At 40.1% G+C, this 23,913-nt stretch overlaps 1 protein-coding gene across 1 annotated transcript in view; it reads left to right on the top strand.

Annotated features, from left to right (window-relative positions):
- Positions 1-7,019: 7,019 nt before the first annotated feature.
- The window catches only part of PSPC1 (paraspeckle component 1), a 72,744-nt gene continuing 55,850 nt past the window's right edge, over positions 7,020-23,913 (top strand). Inside the window, exons 1-2 of the mRNA XM_039256933.1 lie at positions 7,020-7,561; positions 15,815-16,116. Of these exons, the coding sequence (XP_039112864.1) occupies positions 7,196-7,561; positions 15,815-16,116 (668 nt within the window). The 5' untranslated portion in view covers positions 7,020-7,195. The remainder of the gene's footprint in view (positions 7,562-15,814; positions 16,117-23,913) is intronic.

The following is a 23,913-nucleotide window of genomic DNA, read 5'->3' as shown; positions in this document are numbered from 1 at the left end:
TGCTGGTTCAACATTCAAAAATGAATTAAAGTAATTCATCACATCAACAGGCTAAAGAAAAAAATCACATGGTCTTATTAATAGATGGAGAGAAAGTATTTGACAAAGTCCAATATTCATTTATTTAAAAAATTCTCAGGAGGGGCGCCTGGGTGGCTTAGTCGGTTAAGCATCCGACTTTCGCTTAGGTCATGATCTTGCAGTTCGTGGGTTCGAGCCCCGCGTCGGGCTCTGTGCTGACTGCCAGCTCAGAGCCTGGAGCCTGTTCCAGTCTGTGACTCCCTCTCTCTGACATTCCCCTGCTCACGCTGTCTCTCTCTCTCTCTCTCTCTCCTAGAAATAAATAAAACATTAAAAAAAATAAAAATAAAAAATTCTCAGGAAACTAGTAACAGATGGTAACCTCCTCAACTTGATGAAGAATATCTACGAGGAACCTACAGCTAACATCATGCTTTATGGTAAGAAACCCAAAGCTTTCCTGCTCAGATGAGGAACAAGTTAAGGATATCCTCTCTCTCCACTGCCATTCAACATTGTGCTAGGAGTCCTAGATAATGCAGTAAGACAGAAAAAGGAGAAACAAGGCATAGATTTTGGGAAGGAAGAAATAAAACTGTCTTCGTCTGCAGATGGCATGATTGTGTATGTAGAAAATCTGAAAGAATCAAGAAAAACTAATAAGCAACTACAGCAAGCTTGTAGGATACAAAATTAATTTTATTTTTTTAAATTTTTTTTAAATGTTTATTTATTTCTAGGAGACAGAGAGAGGGACAGCGTGAGCAGGGGAGGGTCAGAGAGAGAGGGAGTCACAGACTGAAACAGGCTCCAGGCTCTGAGCTGGCAGTCAGCACAGAGCCCGACGCGGGGCTCGAACCCACGAACCGTGAGATCATGACCTAAGCGAAAGTCGGACGCTTAACCAACTAAGCCACCTAGGCACCCTAATTTTAAAAGTCAATTACTTTTTTTTAATAAAGCAGCAATGACCAAATGGAATATGAAATTAAAAGTACAATATAATTTACATTAGTGCCTGAAAACATGGAATACTTAGATACAACAAATTACAAGATCTATATGAAGAAAACCAGAAGTATCTGATAAATGAAATCAAAGAAACAATAAATGGAGAATTACTTCATGTTTATAGATAATAAGACTTAATATTGTCAAGATGTCAGCTCTTCCCAATTTGATCTACAGATTCAGTGCAATCCCAATCAAAATCCCAACAAATTTATTTTTGATATAGACAAATGGATTCTTAAGTATACACGGAGAGGCAAAAGACACAGAATAGGCAATACTATAGTGAAGGTAAAGAACAAAGTTGAAGAACTAATGTTACCCAATTTCAAGACTTACTATAAAGTTACACTAATCAAAACCATATTGTACTGGAGGAATGATAGACAACTGAAATCAACAAAACAGAATAGAGAGCCCAAAAATAGACCATCATAAATACAAATCAAATGGTCTTTGGCAAAGGCAATACTATGGAACAAAGATTGTTTTTTCCAAAAATGGTGCTGAAGAATTTGACATCCACATATTTTTTTTAAAAAGGAGAGAATCTACACACACAAAAGCCTTGCCCCCTTCACAGAAGTTAACTCAAAATGGATCACTGACTTAAATTAAAATACAAAACCATAAAAATCCTAGAAGAAAAATTGAAGAAAATTAAAAACTTTTTAATGTTTCTTTTTGAGAGAGAGAGCAGGGGAGGAGCAGAGATGAGAGGGAGACATGGGATTCGAAGCAGGCTCCAGGCTCTGAGCTGTCAGGATAGACAGCTCAACTGACGTGGGGATTGAACTCAGGAGCTGGGAGATCATGGCCTGAGCCAATGTCTGACAGCTTAATTGACTGAGCCACCCAGGCGCCCCTGAAGAAAATTTAAATAGCTTTTGGTTTGGTGCTGGCTTTTTAGATACAACACCAAAGGCATAATTTATGAAAGAATTGATGATGAACTTCATTAAAATTAAACATTTCTACTCTGCAAAAGACACAGTCATGAGAATAAAAAGACAAGACATAGGTTGCTAGAAAATATTTGCCAAAGACATATCTGATAAAGGACTGTATCCAAAGTATACAGAGAACTCTTAAAACTCAACAAAAGGAAACAACCTGATTAACAAATGGGACATTGGCCTTACTAGATGCCTCAGAAAAGATACATTGATGGCAAATGAGCAGAAGAAAAGATGCTCCATGGGCACTTAGGTGGCCCAGTCAGGCTTCTGACTCTTGATATTGGCTCATGATCTCACAGTTTGGGGGTGTAAGCCCCATGTCAGGCTCTGTGCTGACAGCGAGGAGCCTGCTTGGGATTGATTCTCTCGGCCTTTCTCTCTGGCCCTCCCCCACTCACACTCTTTCTCTTGACAATAAATAAATAAACTTAAAAACAAAAAGAAAAGATGCTCCTTATGTATATTATCAGGGAAATGGAAACTAAAACAAAAGTGAGTTACCACCCTTATCAGAATGGGTAGAATCTTGGGGCTCATGGGTGGCTCTGTCGGTCAAGTGTCCAACTTGGGCTGAGGTCATATCTCCAGGTTTGAACCCCGCATTGGGTTCTGTGCTGACAGCTCAGCGCCTGGAGCCTGTTTCAGATCCTGTGTCTCCTTCTCTCTCTGCCCCTCTCTTGCTTGCACTCTGTCTCTCTCTGTCTCAAAAGTAAATAAACATTTAAAAAAATGGGTAGAATCTAGAACACTAACAACACCAAATGCTAGTAAAGATGTGGAGCAACAGGAATCACTGTTGGTGGGAATGCAAAGTGGTAGAGTCCCTTTGGAAGAGTCACTTTTGGTAGAGTCACTTTGGCCACTGGGTGGCCCAGTCCGTTAAGCATCCGACTTTGGCTCAGGTCACGATCTCACAGTCCACGGGTTTGAGCCCCGCGTAGGGCTCTGTGCTGACAGCTCAGAGCCTGGAGCTGCTTCATATCCTATGTCTCCTTCTCTCTCTGCCCCTCACCAGCTTGCTCTCTGTCTCTCAAAATAAAATAAAGACATTAAAAAAAAAAAAAAAAGGAAGACAGTTTGGTAGTTTCTCAAACACTAAACATAGTGTTGATGTGATCCAGCTATCTCACTGCTAGGTATTTACCCAAAGATGCTGAAAACTTAAATCCATACAAAAATCTGCACACAGATATTTATAGCAGCTTCATTCATAATTGCCAAACTTGGAAACAACCAAGATGTCCTTTAGTAAGTGAATGGATAAATCAACTGTGGTACATTCAAATAATGGAATATTATGCAGTACTACAAAGAAATGAGCTTTTCAGCCATGAAAAGACATAGAGGAACCTTAAATGCATGTTACTAAGGGAAAGAAGGCAGTCTACAAAGGCTACCTACTGAATGACTTCAACTATTTGACTTCTGGAAAAGGCGAAACTATAGAGTCAATAACAAAATCAGTGGTTGCCAGAGATTGGATGGAGAGAGGGATGAATTGGTAGAGCACAGAGGAGTTTTACTTTTTTTTTTTTTTTTTAAGAGAGCAGGCAAGGGGCAGAGGGAGAGGGAGGGAGAGCATCTCAAGCAGGCTCCACACCCAGTGCAGAGCCCAATGACGGGGTTGGATCTCATGACCATGAGATCATAATCTGAGCTGAAATCAAGGCTCAGATGCTTAACTGACTGAGCCACCCAGGAGGCCCTCACAGAAGAGTGTTAGGGCATTGAAAATACCTCTGTATAATACTATAATGGTGGATACATGTCATCATAAATTTTTCCAGACCCACAGAATATACAACACGAAGTAAACCCTATTGGACTCTGTGTGATCGTGATGTGTAAATGGAGGTTCACCAACTGTAACAGAGGTAACATTCTTGTGGGTTATGTTGACAATGGAGAAGACTGCACGTGTAGGAGCATATGGGGAATCTCTGTACTTTCCTCTTCATTTTGGTGTGAATCTAAAACTTTTCTAAAAAATAAAGTCTAAAAAAATGACAATAATATCTACCTCCAAAGATTGTTATGAAAATTAATGAGTTAAGTGCAAAGCAATGAGAATAATGCCTGGCAGATTTTGCCTGGCATCCAGTTGGTAGAAGCCAGTGATGCTGCTACACATCAAATAATTATTTGGTCTGAAAAGTAAATAGTGTTGAGGTTTAAAAAAACCTCCTTTAATGCTTCTGAGGTACCTTGATGGGATGGTCCGACCTAGGGAATGAGGGTAGCTAAAGAAGAGAGAAGGATTTAGACCTATGGTTCTCCAACATATTGAAGTAAAGATTCCTAAGAAAGATATAATGACTAAAAAGAGTGGCCAGTGAGGTATAAGAATACCAGAATATGATTGTATATAAGACAGAACAGCATTTCAAGAAGGTAGGAGAAAAGTGCCCAAGAATAATAACATTTATGGGGTCAGAATATTTTCCAAAGATTCTACCCTAATTCATTTACTATGCACAATAAATGTTAAGTGGTATTATTCCTATATTATACATGGTGTAACTTGGGCATGGATCTACAATGTCAAATGCTGCTGGAAAGTCTGAGATTTAACTGTTGCCCATTGTGTCAACAGAGGTTTCAGAGGAATGGAATGTGGGGATAGACATCCAGTTAATGTGGTTTAAGGAAAAATAAAATGATGAGCAAATGGAGACAGAAAATATGGACAATTTTTCTGTTTCCTTCCTTCCTTCCTTCCTTCCTTCCTTCCTTCCTTCCTTCCTTCCTCTCTAGTAAAGAAATAGCTAAAGAACAACATGGGTCTAGGAAGGATTTATTTATTTATTATTATTTTAAAACATATTTTATTTATTTTTTAAAAAGTTTATTTATTTTGAGAGAGAGAGAATGAGGGATGGCATGAGCTGCGAGAGGGGCAGAAAGACAGAATCCCAAGCAGGCTCCATGCTGTCAGCATAGAGCCTTACACAGGGCTGGATCCCAGGAACTGTGAGATCATGACCGGAGGCTAAATCAAGAGTCAGACGCTTGACTGACTGAGCCACTCAGGCGTGCCTTTCCTTTTTTACATTTAGGGTGATAGTCATACCAACAGTTTGTTTTGTTTTGCAGATGGAAATAGTTCAATGCAGATCAAGTGACTGACTACTTTGGAAGGGGACTAGATAACTGCAGAAGCAAAGTGCTTGGAAAGAAGATGGTATCCAGTGGATTGGCCTTAAGAGGAGATCGTTGGCAATTCATTCTTGCAATAGGAGGGAAGGGTAGGGAGGAGATAAGTAGGGAGGGGGGAGTGCTGTTTGAGCAGAGAGAAAACAGTCTGAAATTGTTAGGTGAGAGAAATAACCAGGGGCTGAGGTCTTACCTGACATTTGTGGTTGTAAATTTAAAGAGTGGCGAGAAAGCCATTATTGGGAAAAGGGAGCGTGAAGAAGGAGGAGAGTGGGAGAGGGAGCATAAACTCATGCTTATGTGGGCGTGAACTTTTTGGGAGCTAGGTTTTTGCCAAAGGAGAGGGGAAAGGTTCTCCCACTTGCACGGGATCACGGAGAATGAATCCTGTTCTCCCATCTGGTGACCCATAAATGTAGGGAAAAAAACATCCCCTTCTAGGGAGACTTCTAGGCTGTTGGGGAAACAGTCCTCACAGGAAACCTGTGTTCCATTTGAAGCAGGAAAGGGAAGATGCTCAGCGAAAACAATTAAAGATAGGGGATTTTGCTGATGACTCAGAGTGAGTTTCCAAGCACTCAACAGAAGGCCTTGGAGCAACACAGGGCTGTGGGGAATTGGGTTAGACTCAGGAATTTACAGAGCTATATGGGGACTAGAGTCTGGACGATTAGAATTTGGGTGGCAACCAAGGTAAATACAGATTAGTCTTGAAGGTATTTTATTTTTATTTTTTTGATAGAAATTTTTTGTTTAAAGTATAATTTACATACAGTAACGCTGAGCTTTTTAGTGCACAGTTTACCAGGATTTGACAAACACATACAATTATGTAGCCACTTCAATAGTTTCAACATTCCAAAAATTTCCCTGTGTCTCTGTGCAGTCAACCCCCCCCTACCCCTCCACGCTCTAGGCAACCACTGACATGTGTTCTATAGTTTATCCCTTGTATTGGTGAGTATATTGTACCATTACAAGGGTACCATTATTTACCTATCACTAGGTGGACACTGGATTGTTTCCAGTGTTTCATGATTACAAATGAAGCCCTTATAAACACTTGCATACAGTTTTTTTTGTGTGAATGCAAATTTTCACTTCATTTGGGTAATTAGGAGAGGGGTTGCTTTTCTAAAGTAAGCGTATGGTTTTTTCTTTCTTTCTTTTTTTAATGTTTATTCATTTTTGAGAGAGAGAGAACGAGAGCGCATGCACAAGCAGGGAAGGAGGCAGAGAGAGAGGGAGACAGAGACAGAATCCAAAGCTCCAGGCGCTGAGCTGTCAGCACAGGGCTGGATGCGTGGCTCCAATTCCGCAAATTTTCATTTTCTCATAGTCCCTGAAAATTGAGCTGGGTGTTTAAATACGGATGTTTTCCTTTTTTTTTTTTTTAAATGTTTATTTCTGAGAGAGAGAGAGAGACAGCGTGAGCAGCGGAGGATCAGAGAGAGAGGGAGATACAGAATCCGAAGACAGGCTCCAGGCTCCGAGCTGTCAGCACAGAGCCCGACGCGGGGCTCGAACCCACGAACCGTGAGATCGTGACCTGAGCCGAAGTCGGACGCTCAACCGACTGAGTCCCCCAGGCGCCCCGGATGTTTTCCGATCACTGTGTTTTCGCACGCACATCACATACTTTCTCACACAAGCGCAGCCCCACGCTCGGCTAGCTGACTTACAAGGTCAGGAATGGGCGGTTCGAGAAGCCTGCGAGGCCGCTCGGAGCCGCGGCGCTCGCACGGCCGTGCTCCCGCGCATGCGGGCTCCCGTGCCGCCGAGCGCCGACACTGCGCAGGCGCGTCGGCTCCGGCGCCGGCCTGCGGCGGGGCGGGACTTACAGCCGGCGTCTCTTCTGGTAACTGCGGCTGGTGGCGGCGCCATTTTGAACGTGCGGCCGCCGCGGGCGCGAGCGCTTCGGAGGAGCGCGGCCGGCTCGGCGACTGAGGCGTCTCTCCTGACTCTCTCCTTCCATCCTCCGTTTCTGTACGTGTCTGTAGTGACGCAGCCTCACATCTAGGGTCGGACGCGGTGGAACTGAGCCCCCTACGATGATGTTAAGAGGAAACCTGAAGCAAGTCCGCATCGAGAAGAACCCGGCCCGCCTTCGCGCTCTGGAGTCTGCGGCGGGCGACAGCGAGCCGGCGGCCGCCATGGCGCTCGCGCTGGCGGGGGAGCCGGCGCCCCCTGCCCCGGCGCCCCCGGAGGACCACCCCGAGGAGGAGATGGGGTTCACCATCGACATCAAGAGCTTCCTGAAGCCGGGCGAGAAGACGTACACGCAGCGCTGCCGCCTCTTCGTGGGGAACCTGCCCACGGACATCACGGAGGAGGACTTCAAGAGGCTCTTCGAGCGCTACGGCGAGCCCAGCGAGGTCTTCATCAATCGCGACCGCGGCTTCGGCTTCATCCGTCTGGTGAGCGTCGGGCCGCGCCGCCGGGGGCGTGAGGGGGGGCGGGCGCGGGCGGCCGCGCTCCGACGCCGCGGGGAAAGCCCGTGTGGCCGCCGCGGCCTGGGCTGTGGCCCGTGCACGCCGCGGCGCCCTCGCCTCGTGTTCCGCGCTGAGCGGGCGCGGGGTTCCCGCGGCTCTGGGGGCGCGTCGGGCTCCGCCTGCCCGCGCCGCCCGGGCTGGCTCGCACCGCCTGCAGGGTTCTCGTCTCTGCGGGCGACGGCGGTCCGGGGACCGGGGCAGCCGTGTTTCGGGGTGTGGTAAGGGCCTTGGAGACGAACTTGGAGGGGAAGCTCCGGTCTTAACCCGCAGTTGCATTGGGCATGGAGGAGCAGCCGGCGGACTCGCTTCTCAAAAATTCCGAATCATCCGCCTGGTTTCAGCCAGACTTGGGAGCGTTTAAAGGCAAACCGTGTGGTTTCAGCACACCTTAAGCTGCCTGGTTCTTAAAACTCGGCCGTATCTGGACGGCGTTGAATTATTAGCCATCTAATGTAATATGCTCCCTCCCCCAAACATTCTGGAAGTTTCTACGTTGAGGAGTTCTAGATGTATATAAAGGTCTATAAAAGTCATATATGTATATAATTATTTAAGTTATATGTAAATATATTTTATGTGCTGGAAGAGTACACATTTTACCTTTTCTTTAGTCTAAATCCTAAAAAGTTTTCCAATTGTGCCTTCCTTACATTAAAAATCAAATGGTCCGGGTGTACTCTTACAGGACAGATATCTTTAATCAGTTTTCCTAAGTGCTTTGTGCTGAATTCCGATAGTGTCACTTTTACATCTTCATTGTAATTCATATTTAGATGCTAGATTTTTTTTTCCAAGAAAATATCTTTGTTGGAGACATTTTTACACAAGTGCTTTTTGTTTATGTGTTGCCTTTCTAGTTTGACCCTCAAATTTTATGTGGATTGCAGTTTGTGGAAGCTTCTTTTTGAACTTTTAACTTTCAAAATTGGGTTCTCTTCATGATTGATCCAGGCAAATTTTAATATGTAGAAAGAATTGATTGTAATTTAATGACATTGTATTTTTGGGGGGAGAACATTGGAACATCTCAAATCTTAAATGGCTTCAAGAGAAGGGTAAATAAATCTTCATCGGATATTAATGAGAATTTTAATTTCCTTAAAATTCAAGTTAGATAATGACTGCGTTTTAAACGTAAAATTGTAAATAATTATCTTTTGAACAGTAGAGAAACAGCCTGTCATTTGGTAGTTATTTTTAATATAAATCCAAAAGTTATTTTTAACGAAGTGAGGTTAAGCAACTTTTAGTAAACTTTCCAAAAGGACGTAGGCTTTAGCTTTTGGCACCATGTTGGTCTGTTTGAAAGTTTACCTTCCGGAGGAAGAAGAGGGCTGCATTTCCCTTTGTTTTGGAAGCCTTACCCCAAAACATAAGCCAATAGTAAATATCTTAACATGGAAAAATCTTTTTTCTTCCTTTAAAGCTACTAATAATCCTTCCTCCTTTAGTGTATTATTAGCCTTGTCCGATAGAACTTTCTGCAGTGATGGAAATGCTGTGTATATGTGCTGTCCAATGTAGCTACTAGCCATTATGTGACTAGTATGAGCGCTTGAGATGCAGCGCTTGTGCCTGAGAATTTGAACTTAAAAAAATTTTTTTTTACATTTATTTTCGAGAGAGTGTGACAGAGCATGAGTGTGGGGGAGGGGCAGAGAGAGAGGGAGACACAGAATCAAGCAGGCTCCGGGCTCTGAGCAAGCATTTAGCGCAGATCCTGACCCCGGGCTCAAACCCACATGCTGTGAGATGACCCGAGCCGAAGTCGGACACTTAAGGGACTGAGCCCCCCGGGCGCCCCGAGAATTTGAACTTTAAATTTTACTTTTAAATTTGAATAGCCATCTGTGGTTAGTGACTTCTATGTTGGACAGCACAGTTCATTGCTTTTACTTTCTTTTTTTAAAAAAAGTATGGGATTTTGAAATGGGGAGGTGAGAGGGGCTGCTCTTGTCTACTCCTTTGGGACACGGTCCTCCAAACCTGTCATGCTATTTTTTTGTGTAGGAATGTTAAAAGTTTGCCAGTAAGAAATTAGAATTTAGCTTACAAGATTTGACTTTATGAATAGCATTACCGTTTAATTTGGACTCTGATAAACAGGTAAATTTAAAGGCTTTAAATATCTCTGAGTTATGTATCTTTTTCTACTTAGGAAAACCATGTAGTGTATGCTTGATCCGAATGTAAGTAATGGTATAGTGGCTGTAGTGTGTAGTGGTGGCGTAGTGGCTCTAAATAGTGGTGTAATTTTATCTTATGTATATTTTTAGATTATATTTGTATTTAAAAAACATTTTTTAGTGTTTATTTTTGAGAGAGAGAATGGGGGAGGGGCAGAGAGAGAGAGGGAGACACCAAGGCTCCAGGCTCTGAGCTGTGAGCATAGAGCCGCATGTGGGGCTCGAATCCACAAACTGTAAGATCATAACTTGAGCTGAAGTTGGACACTTAACCAACTGAGCCTTCCCGGCACCGCAAAACAAATTTTTTAATGTTTATTTTATTTTTTGAGAGAGAGAGACAGAGCCTTAGAGGGGGAGGGGCAGAGAGAGCGGGAGGACATAGAATTCGAAGCAGGCTCCGTGCTCTGAGCTGTCAGCACAGAGCTCAACATGGGACTCGAACCCACAAGCCGCTAGGTCATGACCTGAGCTGAAGTCTGACCCTTAACCGACTGAGCCATCTAGATGCCCCTAGAAATACTAAATGCAAATAAATTTTCTTACATTGGTAGTTGTTTTCCAGTTAATTGGTAAAGTGAGACCGCATTTTTGAGCTGGTATAGGGTCAGCATTGCTAATATGTAATGGTTAAATTTAAAAAAAAATTTAAGTGGCATTTCCTCATAAGGTCATAAATCCATTTTGTGAGCCCATGGTACTTTAGGGTTGAAATAGACTGTTTACTTTGGATACATTTTGTGGAATATTAGCCCCAAAAGCTTCTTTTTAGGTTTTGACTTGTTACTGACAATTTAGATTGGATAAATTAACTGATAAGTTGTAGTGCATTTTTTAAAAAAAGATTATGTATGTACGTATGTAATCTCTACACTCATTGTGGGGCTTTGAACGCATGACCCTGAGATCAAGAGCCGCACACTCCTCAGACTGAGCCAGCCAGGTGGCCTATTTAAAGCTAGTTTAATGTTGTGAAAACTGGTGTTAATTTGATCTGAACTCCTTTTCTGCTTTTATCTTTTATCCCCCCCCCTACTTTTAGCTTTAGTAAACTAGATTTCTGGAGCCTTGATTCATAGAAGTGTGGTCCCTGTCCAGCAGATTGAGGTGTTGTGCTAGTGTAAGCAGAAGGCCACTTGTATTCCCTACTATTCACGCTAGCAGTACTGACTCTATACCATCTAAAAATTGTCTCACCTCATCAGTAACTGGGAATTTGTTGGAAATGCAAATTCTAAGTCCCGCCCAAGATCTACTGAATCAGAAATTGTGGGTTGGGGCCCTCAATCTTTTGTTTTAGGTAGCCCTCCATGTTATTCTTATGTTTGCTAAGGTTTGAGAACCACTGATGTAATTAAAGAGTTAAAAATAAACCGAATTTAGGGGCGCCTGGGTTGCTCAGTCCGTTAAGCGTCTGACTTCGGCTCAGGTCATGATCTCACGGTTCGTGGGTTGGAGCCCCGCGGTGGGCTCTGTGCTGACAGCTCAGAGCCTGGAGCCTGCTTCAGATTCTCTCTCTCTCTCTCTCTCTCTCTCTCTCTCTCTGACCCTCNCACCCTCCCCCGCTCTCTCTCTCTCTCTCTCTCTCTCTCACAAATAAATAAGACATTAAAAAAAAAAACTTAAAAAAATCAACTGAATTTAATATAGTCATTGCCTTCGTGCTTTTTGTTTTTAATTATGAAATGCTCTGTGCTTCTTATGGAATGCCAAATACTAGAGAAGATGTACAATCTCCTTAGTGGGTCTGTCCAGCATGTAATTTCAAATGCTCTTTTATTAGTTCAGGGAAGTTCTCTTACTACAGTTTTAATTTAGTGAAAGATTGTCCCCTACCACATTAAATGTAATCATTGTTAATCTTTCATTTTTACATAAAAAACCACACTATATACTCTATTGTAATAGTTTTGACGTTTTCATTTAATATATCTCTGGTATTTTTTATGTCATGAGATCGATTTTTTAAAATGTTTTATTTATTTCTGAGAGCCAGAGAGAGGCAGCGTGAGCAGGAGAGGGTCAGAGAGAGAGGGGAGACAGAATACGAAGCAGGCTCCAGGCTTCTGAGCTAGCTGTTAGCACAGAGCCTGACGCGGAGCTTGAACCCACGAACCATGAGATCATGACCCGAGCGGAAGTTGGACAATTAACCGACTGAGCCACCCAGGCGCCCGAGATTGATCTTTAATGACCATATTGTATTTCACAGTATTGATGGACTGCCAGTTACCCAATCAGCTTTCTGTTGGTTGACATGAAGGCTCTTTCCAGTTTACCTCAGTGGGTTAGTACTCTTGCACTGGGAAATTTTAACTACTAGTGAACAATGAGAAAATATCAGGTGCCTTGGAAAGAGCCTTTGGAAAGTATCCAGTGGACATCATTAGATCCTAATACAAGCAGTCTCTAATTTGGGGTAGTTGTCTAGTTTTTTGATACTTTAATCTGTATTCTTTTTAGTTAAGAACCTGTACTTTTACTTTATACAGAGTACTGCAGGGGCACTAGCTGAAAGGAGGGATTTATGATGTATTGGTAGAGATCACTTTTGTATAGATCTTTGGCAAGTTATTTCAACCTCTGTAGGCCTGTTTACCCATAAGTGAAGTGGGGATAGTAACAACCCACTATATAAGATTGTTGATGAGACCAATAGAAGATAATGCATATGTATTTGTGTATATATGTAAAATAACAGCTGGGATGTAGTACTTACTTAGTAAAAGTTACCTTGTTATCGTTATTGTGAATCTTGAAGTAAAGAAATATTTGGTTTCATTTCAAACACAATTTTAATTGATTTTACAGATACTTGAGTACATATTTACAGCAGGGATTTTTGAGTGTGCATATACCATAGGGGAAGAGGCATACCGAAAGGGAGAGAATCCAAGGAGGCTCTTTGTCCTTCTATCTCACAAACCTCGGCAACAGTGAGATCATGACTTGGGTTAAAACCAAGAGTTAAGCTGAGGTGTAATTGATTGAGCCATCCTCCCCCACCCTCTCCCCCCTTTTTTAGTAGGCTCTATACCCAGTATGGAGCCCAACACAGGGCTTGAATTTATGACCCTGAGATGAAGACCTGTAGCTTAATCAACTGAGCTCCCCAGGTGCCCCTAACAGCAGTGCTTCTTAAGTGAGGTGGTTCTACTTCCCAGGTAACTTTGACGTCTGGAGAAATTTTTCATTGTCAAGTGGGGGTGGTTTCTGTTGGTTTATTAAGTTTCCTGTAATGCACAGGACAGCTCCCTCCCGTCCTCCCCTCCAAAGAATTATCTTGCCCATAATGTCAATAGTGCTGAGGCTGAGAAACTCTGGTATGGAATTATTTAAAACTCTGAAGAGTATAAAGTTTGAAGAAGGATCATAGCATTGAAAACTCCTGACAGCATAAACATTTTGACTCAAAAGTATTAAAAATTGAATTCATTGCCAACTGAAAAAAATTGCTTGATTTAACAAAAATTGGCCTTTTTTGCTTCCTCTGGGGAAAAACAAAACAAAACAAAATGTGACATTGTGAATATACTTGACTGAATCTGGAGAGGAGACATCCTTTGGAAGCACTTTTCAGTTTTAGAAAGTTCTCACCAGGTTCTCTTTATTCTCCTGCCCAGCATTTTATTATGAAAAATTTCAGATACATAGAAAAAAACATCTGTAAATCCACCATCTAGATTCACAATTAAGTTTTGTTATAACGTGTTTTTCACATATCTGTTCATCTTTTTTTCTATCCATCAGGTCCTGACTCTTAAACACTCCAGCATACTTATTATTAACTAGAGTCCAATATTTTTAAAAATATTTTTTAATGTTTATTATTGAGAGACAGAGAGCAGGAGCAGGGGTTGGGCAGAGAGAGGGGGAGACAGAATCTGAGGCAGGCTCCAGTCTCTGAGCTGTCAGCACAGAGCCGGAATGCTTGGCTTGAACTCATGAACTGTGAGATCATGACCTGAGCTGAAGTCGGACGCTTAACCGACTGAGCCACCCAGGCGCCCCTCCAATATTATTTTTGAGGTATTTGACATTTGCATAGAGCAAAAGGAATAAATTTTCAGTGTGCGATTTGGTGATTTTAGGCAAATGTATTTAATTAAGACTCCTATCAAGATAGAGAACGTTATCATCCCATGAAATTTACTCCTGTCCTTTCCCATTCCCAATTAAACTTAACAGCATTTTTTTTTTTTAATGTTTGTTTATTTTTGAGAGGGAGCAACTGGGGAAAGGGCAGACAGGGAGAGGGAGACAGAGGAGCACAGAGCCCGGTCAGAGGCTTGAACTCATAAACTGTGAGATCATTCATTACCCGAGCTGACGTTGGCTGCTTAACTGACTGAGTCACCCAGGCACTCCATACTCAACAGCATTTTAATTCAAGACTTCGTTCTTAAAAATCTACCTCTTAGAATTGTTGGATCATATGACATATTAGATACAAAGTGCTTATCCCCTGTTAGATATTTATTAAATATTTGCTGGTACTACTATGTTAAGTGTAATTGTAATTAAAAAATATTTTTAAGAGTAATTTAAAAAAAGTAGCCATTTTGAATATCTGTAAAAAGGTGAGATTTGTCAGGGCACCTGGTGGTTCAGTTGGTTAAGCGTCTGACTTTGGCTCGGATCACGATCTCATAGTTGGTGAGTTCAAGATCTGTGTTGGGCTCTCTGCTGTGAGTGCAGAGCTTGCTTTGGATCCTCTGCCCTCTCTCTCTCTGCCCCTCTCCTGCTTGTGCTCTTTTTCTCTCTCTCAAAAGTAAGTACACATTAAAAAAAAGGTTAGATTTGTCTTTGTGAAGTTAGTTCTGTAGATTTTTGCTTAAGTGCAGTAATTTTAAGTTGTGAATATTTTAGGGATTGAATAAAGATCTGTTGTGACCTTAAGACTTTTTTCATAAGACAGTATATTTTTACTCTTACTACAAATGCATATAAAGCCTCTTTAAATTCTCTCTGGAGAGTTCTCACAACACAAAGGAAAAGAACATACTTCTGTTAAACTTGTTTGTTGATTATGTTTAGATGTCTATATTCTACACCAACTTTGAATTCTTCAAGAAGGAAGTTCTCTTGTGGTTTCAGGAATGAACATATTTTCTAGTTTATTAATGGGTGTGCACTTGATTTTCTGTATAACAGAGAGCTCTTACAGCCCATGAATGTATGTGTTTTCTTCTCTCAATATAATGGAGAAATGTATAGCCCATAAAAGTATTTCAGGAGAACTTTTTAAGAACATCTGATAGTAGGGGCGCCTGGGTGGCATAGTCGGTTAAGCGTCCGACTTTCGCCTGGGTCATGATCTCGCAGTTCGTGGGTTCGGACCCCGCGTCGGGCTCTGTGCTGGCTGCCAGCTCGGAGCCTGGAGCCTGTTTCAGTCTGTGACTCCCTCTCTCTCTGACCCTCCCCTGCTCACGCTGTCTTTCTCTCTCTCTCTCTCTCTCTCTCCTAGAAATTAAAAAAAAAAAAAACCATTAAAAAAAAAAAGAACATCTGATAGTAATTTTCATAGGTAATGCAAAAAAGAAAGAAGAAAGGGGATTTGTCTAGCATTGGAGAGGGGTTGTTTTAATAAAAGATACAAATATCAAAAACATAGTGTATACTGAAAATTATTGTTTTCAGTAATAGCTTCTAGTAACTGGTGGTTGGTCTCAAAAAGTAATTATGATTTTCGTTTAATATATGTAAGAGATTTAAAAAATATTGCTTTGAATATTTAATAGCTGGTAATTTGTTTATGAGTAGATAGTCTTTGATCTTGGGACATTGGGGTTGGGATTTTCTAATTAAAATGTTTAGTTGTTTTTTTTGAATACTTAATAAAATGCATGTGATACCAAAATTGAAAGACTACAAAAACAAAGTGACCCTGTCAGCCATTTCCAAAAGCTACCCAGCTCTTCTCCCTAGAAATCACTATTTAAAATTATTTGTGTTACTATCATCTTTAAAAAGTGATTTTTCTCCTAAAAAGGAATCCAGAACACTGGCTGAAATTGCAAAAGCAGAGCTGGATGGCACCATTTTGAAGAGCAGACCTCTCCGAATTCGTTTTGCTACACATGGAGCAGCCCTAACAGTCAAGAACCTTTCGCCGGTTGTTTCCAATGAGCTTCTAGAGCAAGCATTTTCCCAGTTTGGTCCAGTAGAGAAAGCCGTTGTGGTTGTGGATGATCGCGGTAGAGCTACAGGAAAAGGTTTTGTAGAATTTGCAGCAAAACCTCCTGCACGAAAGGCTCTGGAAAGATGTGGTGACGGGGCATTCTTGCTAACAACGTAAGTTTTAAACATCTCCTCATCCTGTGCAGTTACCTATGGGCTCCTCTCTATTCTGAACTTCTGTCTTTTGCACAGTTCATACTGTCTTGTCATATGGTAAGTAGGTGTTGAATAAATATATAGTGAATATAAGTAGGAATATTTGTATGATTCCAGGAATCCTACTTTTAGACTTAAGTGTATTGATTCATTACAATCTTAGAAATGATTTCTATTTTGATTTTCATTCAGTTTAGTGAATGTTCTATGCAAAGCAAAATTTTATGTTTAAATAACGAATGACATTTTACTCAAGTTTTTAAAGGCATAATTTGCATGAATTAAAAGCCATCCAGTTTTAAATGTAGAACTCAAGGAGTTTTGACACACGTATGTTACCTACCACCAGTCAATATCTAGAACATTTTCATCATCCAGACAAATCCCTTTATGCCCTTTTGCAGTTTTTCTCTACCCATTAACCCTGTCCTAGATAGCTATTGACCTGTCTGCTCTTATAAATTAGTTTGTTTTCTCTAGTTATTTCGTATAAGTGAAATAGTATATACTCTTTTGTGTCTGATGTCTTTTGCTTGGCATAATGTTTATGAGATTTCATCCATGTCATTGTGTCAGTATTTTGTTCATTTTTATGGTGGAGTTTTATCCCATCATATGGACATAATCACAGTTTGCCCAGTGACATAAGGGTGGGTGAATGGTTGAGATGCTTCCAACTGTTGGCCATTATGAATAAAGCTACTATGAACATTTGTGTACAGACTTCTTATGAACATTATACTTTCATGTGGCTTGGGTAACATTTAGAGATAAATGGCTGAATTTTCAACTCCATAAGAAACTGCCCAATTATTTTCCAAAATGGTTGTATCATTTTACATTCCTACAAGCAATGAGTGAGAGAGTTCTAGTTGCTCCATACTATTCACCGACACTTGATATTTTTAGTCTTGTGGATATTCTAGGGAGTATAGGAGTGTCTTATGGTGAGTTTAAATTTTATTTTCCAAACAACTAATGATTAGCATCTTTTCATTTGCTTTTTGGCTATTTTTATACTGTCAAAATTTTTGCCTATTTTTTAAATTTATTTTTTATTTTTAAAAAATGTTTTATTCTGTCACTCCCTCTCTCTCTGACCCTCCCCTGCTCACGCTCTCTCTCTCTCTCTCTCTCTCTCTCTCTCTCTCCTAGAAATAAATAAAACATTAAAAATTTTAAAAAATGTTTTATTTATTTTTGAGAGAGAGTGCAAGCAGCAGAGGGGCAGAGAGGGAGAGAGAATTGCAAAGCAGGCTCCGTGGTCAGCGTGGAGCTTGACCTGGGGCTTGATCTCAGCAAACCTGAGATCACAGCTGAAATCAAGAGTCAGAATCTTAATCAACTGAGCCACCCAGGTGTCCCTGCCTATTTTTTAATTGAGTGGTTTGCCTTACTGAATTAAAACATCTGGATACAGGTCTGTTTTATGACTATTTCTCCTAGTCGGCTTGCTTTTTAATTTTCTTCATAGTGTTCTTCAGAAAGCACAAGTGAAGTATAATTTACATTTTTAAAAATTATTTGTGCATTGTGGATCCTTGTATGAAACTTTTGCCTTTCCTAATGTAGTAAGGCTCTTCTGTGCTTTCTTAAGACATTTTATAGCTTTTTTTCTTTTTAAAGTAGGTTCCATGCCCAGTGTGGAACCTAACGTAGGGTTTGAATGCACGACCCTGAGATCAAGATCCGAGCTGAGATCAAGAGTTACGTGCTCAACCAACTGAGTCACCCAGGCGTCCCTAGCTTTTTTATTTATACCTATGATCCATTTTGAGTATGATATGAGATAACAGATCTTTGTATTTCCATATAGATACCATTTGTTGCAGCACCAGTAATTGAAAAGATTATGATTTCTCCTCTTTTACCATTATCTTTATCAAAAATCGGGGTGGGGTGGAGAAAATCTGTACTCTCTTTCGTTTCACTGATCAGTGTATCTGTTACATTAGTACTTTCACTTTTTTTTTTAAGATTTTATTTTTAAGGGGCGCCTGTGTAGCTCCATTGGTTAAGCGTCCAACCCTTGGTTTTGGGTTAGGTCATGATCTTTGCAGTTCATGAGTTTGAGCCCTGTGTTGACAATGTGGATCCTGCTTAGGATTCTGTCTTTTTCTCCACCCTCTTTCTGCCCCTTCCCTGCTCAGATGCTGTCTCTCTCAATATAAATAAATAAATAAATAAAAAAAAGATTTTATTTCCAGTAATCTCTACCCAGCATGGGGTTTGAACTTAAAATACTGAGATCAGCATTTGTATGCTTTACTGATGGAACCACCAGGCACCCTGTACGGTGCTGAGACTGAAATCAGGTAGTATCACCCAGCTGGATTTTTTTTTTCTTTTAATTGTTCTGGGTGTTGTTTTTGGTATAGCTTTACTGATTTTATTTATTTTTTCCCCAATTTATTTATTTCCCAATAGTTAATGTACAATTACAGATTAGTAATTTAATGATTTCGAATTTTATATCCTGATTTAAGTTATTTTTATTTTTTTAAGTTTACTTATTTTGAGAGAGAGCAAGAGCAAGCATGAGTAGGGGAGGGGCAGAGACTCCCAAACAGGCTCTGGGGATCAAACTCACCAACTGTGAGATCATGACCTGATCTGAAATCAAGAGTTGGTTGCTCAACGGATTCAGCCACCCACATGCTCCATCTTCACTTTTTTTTTTTTTATTTTTGAGAGATCACAAGCAGGGGAGGGGCAAAGGGGTGGGGGGTACACAGAATCAAAAGCAGGCTCTAGGCTCTGAGCTGTCAGCACAGAACCCAGTGTGGGTTTGAACCCACGAACTGTGAGATCATGACATGAGCTGAAGTTGGACGCTTAACCACCTGAGCCACCCAGGCACCCCTGCATCTTTACTGATTTTAAAATCAGCTTGTCAGTTGAAAAAAGTTCTTCTGGGCTTTTGATTAGAGTTGTGTTGAGTGTTGAGGTCATTCTGAGGAACATTTTGACATCTTCATAATATTGACTTTTTTTAGCCCATGAATCTGTCCATTTACTTAAAAATATTTGTAAATAAGTTTATAATAGTCATTAAACGTGTTGCCATATTAACATGCCTCTGCTTTCAGTTTGCCCAGGATGATGCTCTTGATGTTCATCCTTAGTCTTTAGACTGGATTTGGTGTAAAAGTTTCTTACTTCATTATTGTATTTATTACTTTTATCTCTGTTAGAGGTAAAGTGCCCATTCACTTTACTCTTGGTTGGGATCATTCAAACGTTTTAAGGTTTGAGGAATTAGACACAAAGGCAGTGTAAAACATCCCTGCCCATGGAGCGTAGTTTGGTGATAGTATGGCATTTTTCAATTTGTTTTGGACTGTTAAGTGTTCATGTTAAAGCTGTAATTCATGTTACATCTGTTTTATATCACTGCCAGTTCTCAGAGATTTGGTCTTACTCTCTTTGTTTAGAGAATGCTTGCTCTCGTTGTTCCAGTTTATTCATATTTTGCCAAGAAACATCTTAGAGATGCTGTTTTATCTTCATTTAGTCATCCCCTCTGCAGTATCACTGATACTCCAATTTATTTTTTATCATAGTATTTACTGTTTTAATTTGTAGGTCTTTCTCTGCAGGAGAATGCAAGTTCTATGAGGGCAGGGACTTTGTCTTGTTCAGTACTATAATCCTAGCACCTGTATTCTTTTTTTATTTTTTAAAAAATTTCTTTTAATGTTTTATTTCTGAGAGAGAGACAGCGTGAACAGGGGAGGGTCAGAGAGAGAGGGAGACAAAGAATCTGAAACAGGCTCCAGGCTCTGAGCTAGCTGTCAGCACAGAGCCTGACGTGGGGCTCAAACCCACAAACCGCGAGATCATGACCTGAGGTGAAGTCTGATGCTTAACCGACTGAGCCACCTGGGCGCCCCACCTGTATTCTTTTTTTTTTAATTTAATTTTAATTCCAGTAGAGTTAACATACAGTTTTATATTTGTTTCATGGTTATAGTACAGTGATTCACCATTTTTATATATTATTCAATGTTCAGCAAGATAAGTGTACTATTAATTCCCTTCACCTATTTCACCCACCTCCCCTCTGTTAATTCTCTGGTTTCTGTTAAGATTGTTTTTGGTTTTTCTCCTCTTTTCCTTTGTTCGTTGTTTCTTAAATTCCATGTGAGTAAAATCCTGTGGTATTTGATTTTCTCTGACTTATTTCATTTAGCATTATACTCTCCTGCACCTTTATTTTAATAATTCCTGACTACCAATTAAGCTAATAATATTACTTTTTAAAGTTTATTTTGAGAGAGAGCGCTCAAGTGAGCACATGGGAGGGGCAGAGAGAGAGAGAGAGAGAGAGAGAGAGAGAGAGAGACAATTGCAAGCAGGTTCTGTATTGCTAGCATAGAGCCAGATGTGGGGCTTGAACCCATGAACTGTGAGGTCATGACCTGAACAGAAATCAAGATTCATATGCTTAACCCACTGAGCTACCCAGGCAATTAATAACAATTTTTTAATGAAGGAAGGAAGGAAGGAAGGAACTAAAAATACTCGAGGTGTGTGATTAGTATTTTTTCCATTGGAAGCTTTGATTGTTATTTTTTAAAAGTTATAGCCAGGCATTGGAAAATAATTAACCATGTCTTACAGGTACCTTTTAGGATGATTTAAAAATACTTTTGAGGGAATGCGCAAGGTGTTGGCATTGTATTATCTGTCCTATTTCATAAATTATGATCATAAACTTAAGCATGTTGGGTTTTGTATTTTTCAGATAAAAAACTGACCCAAAGATGTTAATTTGTGTAAGTCTGCACGACTAATAATTGGTGGATTTTAGTCTGATGCCACATGCCTTTATTTTTCATATTGTGCTACAGGTGGAGTGATTTATTATTTTTTTATAGACTCTTCCTTGCTCAGGAACTTTGTTGTTAGTTAAACCTTCTAATGTAGCTCATGAGATCATGTCCTGAGCTGAAATCAGTAGTCAGATGCTTAACTGACTGAGCCACCCAGGTGCCCTCCTTTTTTTTCATGTTATGTATTAGGAAAGATTTAAAAATACCCATTAAGTGAAAATGTAGTCACACGAATATTTTATAACTCCTGGTGTTGATGGAAATTGATCAGTGTTTCTTGGAGGGATTTAGTTATTACTAAGCATAAAAACCTTAAGGTTCTTTTGCTATTGTATAATAGAGGTATATTTTAAGTAAATATTTCACTCAAAAGTTTGGTGTGTCACTTTATAGCTGGTTTACCATTATTGACAAAATCTAAATTTCTTAATAGAGACGTATATTTATAGAGGATTAGTGTGTAATTTTTCAAGGATATTTCATGACATCAGGAAATACAACTCATGAAAAAGTTCCTTTATTATTACTTTTAAAATAATCTCTGTGCCCAATGTGGGGCTTGAACTCAGGACCTTGAGATGAAGAGTCACATGCTCTATGGATTGAGCCAGCCAGGTGCCCTGAAAAAAATTTTTAAGAGGAGTATATACCACAGAAAAGAAAGTTGACTAGGGGCCCCTGAGTGGCTTAGTCGGTTAAGTGTCTGACTTTTGCTTTGGTCATGATCTCTCTGTTTGTTGGTTCGATCCTTGCGTTGGGCTCTGTGCTGACTGCCAGCTCAGAGCCTGGAGACTGTTTCAGAGTCTGTGTCTCCCTCTCTCTCTGACCCTCCCCTGCTCACGCTGTCTCTCTCTCTCTCTCTCTCTCCTAGAAATAAATAAAAATATTAAAGAAAAAAAAAAAAGAAAAGAAAGACTAGTAGTTGCCAGAGGTTCAGGGAAATGGGGCATTCATAGCTAATGAATTTGGGGTTTCTTTTTGGAGAAATGAAAGTGTTCTGGTATTAGATCATGGTGATGGTTACACATACTAAAACCCATTGAACTGTACACTTTAAAATGGTAAATTTCATGGTATGTGAGTTATATCTCAATAATACAAACAAAACTAAACACATTGCAAACTCCACATCTGTTTATGGCAGAGCATTTGGCTATGCATCTGTGCCAACTACTGCTCAAAAACTTAAATGAATTCAGCATATGGATAAATATGCATAGGGGTGTGTGTGGCTCTTGATCTAAGGGTCATGAGTTCAAGCCCTATGTTGGGCCTGGAGCCTATTTTTAAAAAATGTATACTTATTTTCTATAAAACAATGTAGCAAGTAAAAAGAGGGACACAAGACTAGATGTATGTATGCTATGATCCAAATTTGTGTTAATAAACTGATCAGAAAAAAAGACTGGAAATAAAAATGTGAATATGTTAGTAAAAGTTATATTTGATAAGTGCTTCTAGGCATACCTTGGAGGTCTCCTTGGTTTCATGGTTCACTAGTTGGACTCAGGCCTACCATATAGCTTTATGTCTAAGATTTATTACAGCAAAAGAATACAGAGCAAAATCAGTAAAGGAAAAGATGTGCACCAGATAAAGTCTGGAGGAGACTAGGCATAAGCTTTCCAAGAGTCCTTTTCCAGTTGAGTTGGAAAAATACTTGGTTTAATTTTTCCAGCAACTAGTTGAGACAGTAGAATGAAGTGTCCACTACCAGGTGAAGTTGAACTGATCCTAATAGTATGTCCATAGATAGGGGGTGGGGTGGAGGATGGTCGGGTTTTTAAGTTCCCACTTGCCTGGCAGAATTTAGGACTCCATGAAGGAAAAAAATACTTAGATTTAAAATAAGCCACATTGTTTGCACAGTTTTGGCACAGAAAACCAGTGTTATCTGTTAGCATGGTGGGATAGCAGTTTCAGGCCTATTTTGTTAACTCTTTCTGCACACAGTGATTTATCCATTAATTTTTTCATGCCTTTCTTATCTTATAGTCCTGCCTAAAAGGGATTACTTTTCCATCATTTTATTTGCTTCAACACATCTTTCTGTTAAATGGGTTTCTTTTAGATTCAGAAGAAATACATTAATAAAAACAATACTGTAATATTGCTTAAATTGGAAACACCACCTGCTGGTGGTGGAAGTATAAATTGCTACTTACTTTCCAGAAAAGCACCTGTAACTTTTACACCGTCAGTGTCATTTGTGTCCAGTTTTAGTTTTATACTTTCTTTTTTGAGAAGTCTTAAGTATTTGTAAAAGTTGATATTTTATTATTTATTAGAGGTCTTCAGAAGAAAAAAAAAATAGTAGATTACCTTTTTTCCCCCTAAAATTTACTGTATGGGTCCATTAGGTTATTTTATAATCTACGATAACATAGGTCCTAGTGATTTTATTTTTCCTCTGTCATAAAACTTATTTCATTATCCTAAGAATTGTTTATCATTACTCTTCAATTCTCAACTATATTAAAGGCTAAAATTGGAAAAACCTTGCAAAATGGTGTGTGTGTGTAGTGAAACAAATTGTCCTTACATAATCCTTTCTTGAATTGCATACACAAAAAGTTGCATCATTTTTTTAAATTAATTTTTTAACGTTTATTTAGTTTTTTTAAAAAATATTTTTAGTTTTCTAAGTTTTTAAAATTTATTTCTAGGAGAGAGAGAGAGAGCGTGAGCAGGGGAGGGTCAGAGAGAGAAGGAGACACAACTCTGAAACAGGCTCCAGTCTCTGAGCTGGCTGTCAACACAGAGCCCGACGCAGGGCCCGAACCCACGGACCGCGAGATCATGACCTAAGCGAAAGTCAGACGCTTAACCGACTAAGCCACCCAGGCGCCCCTAATGTTTATTTAGTTTTGGTAGAGACCAAGTGTGAATGGTGGGGGCGGGGGGGGGGGGCCGGGAAAGC

The sequence above is a fragment of the Hyaena hyaena genome, unplaced genomic scaffold, assembly GCF_003009895.1.
Source record: "Hyaena hyaena isolate Hyena2069 unplaced genomic scaffold, ASM300989v1 scaffold_602, whole genome shotgun sequence".
NCBI lineage: Eukaryota > Metazoa > Chordata > Mammalia > Carnivora > Hyaenidae > Hyaena > Hyaena hyaena.
The sequence above is the reverse complement of the archived record's forward strand: the minus strand, read 5'-3'. Positions and strand labels throughout refer to the sequence as shown.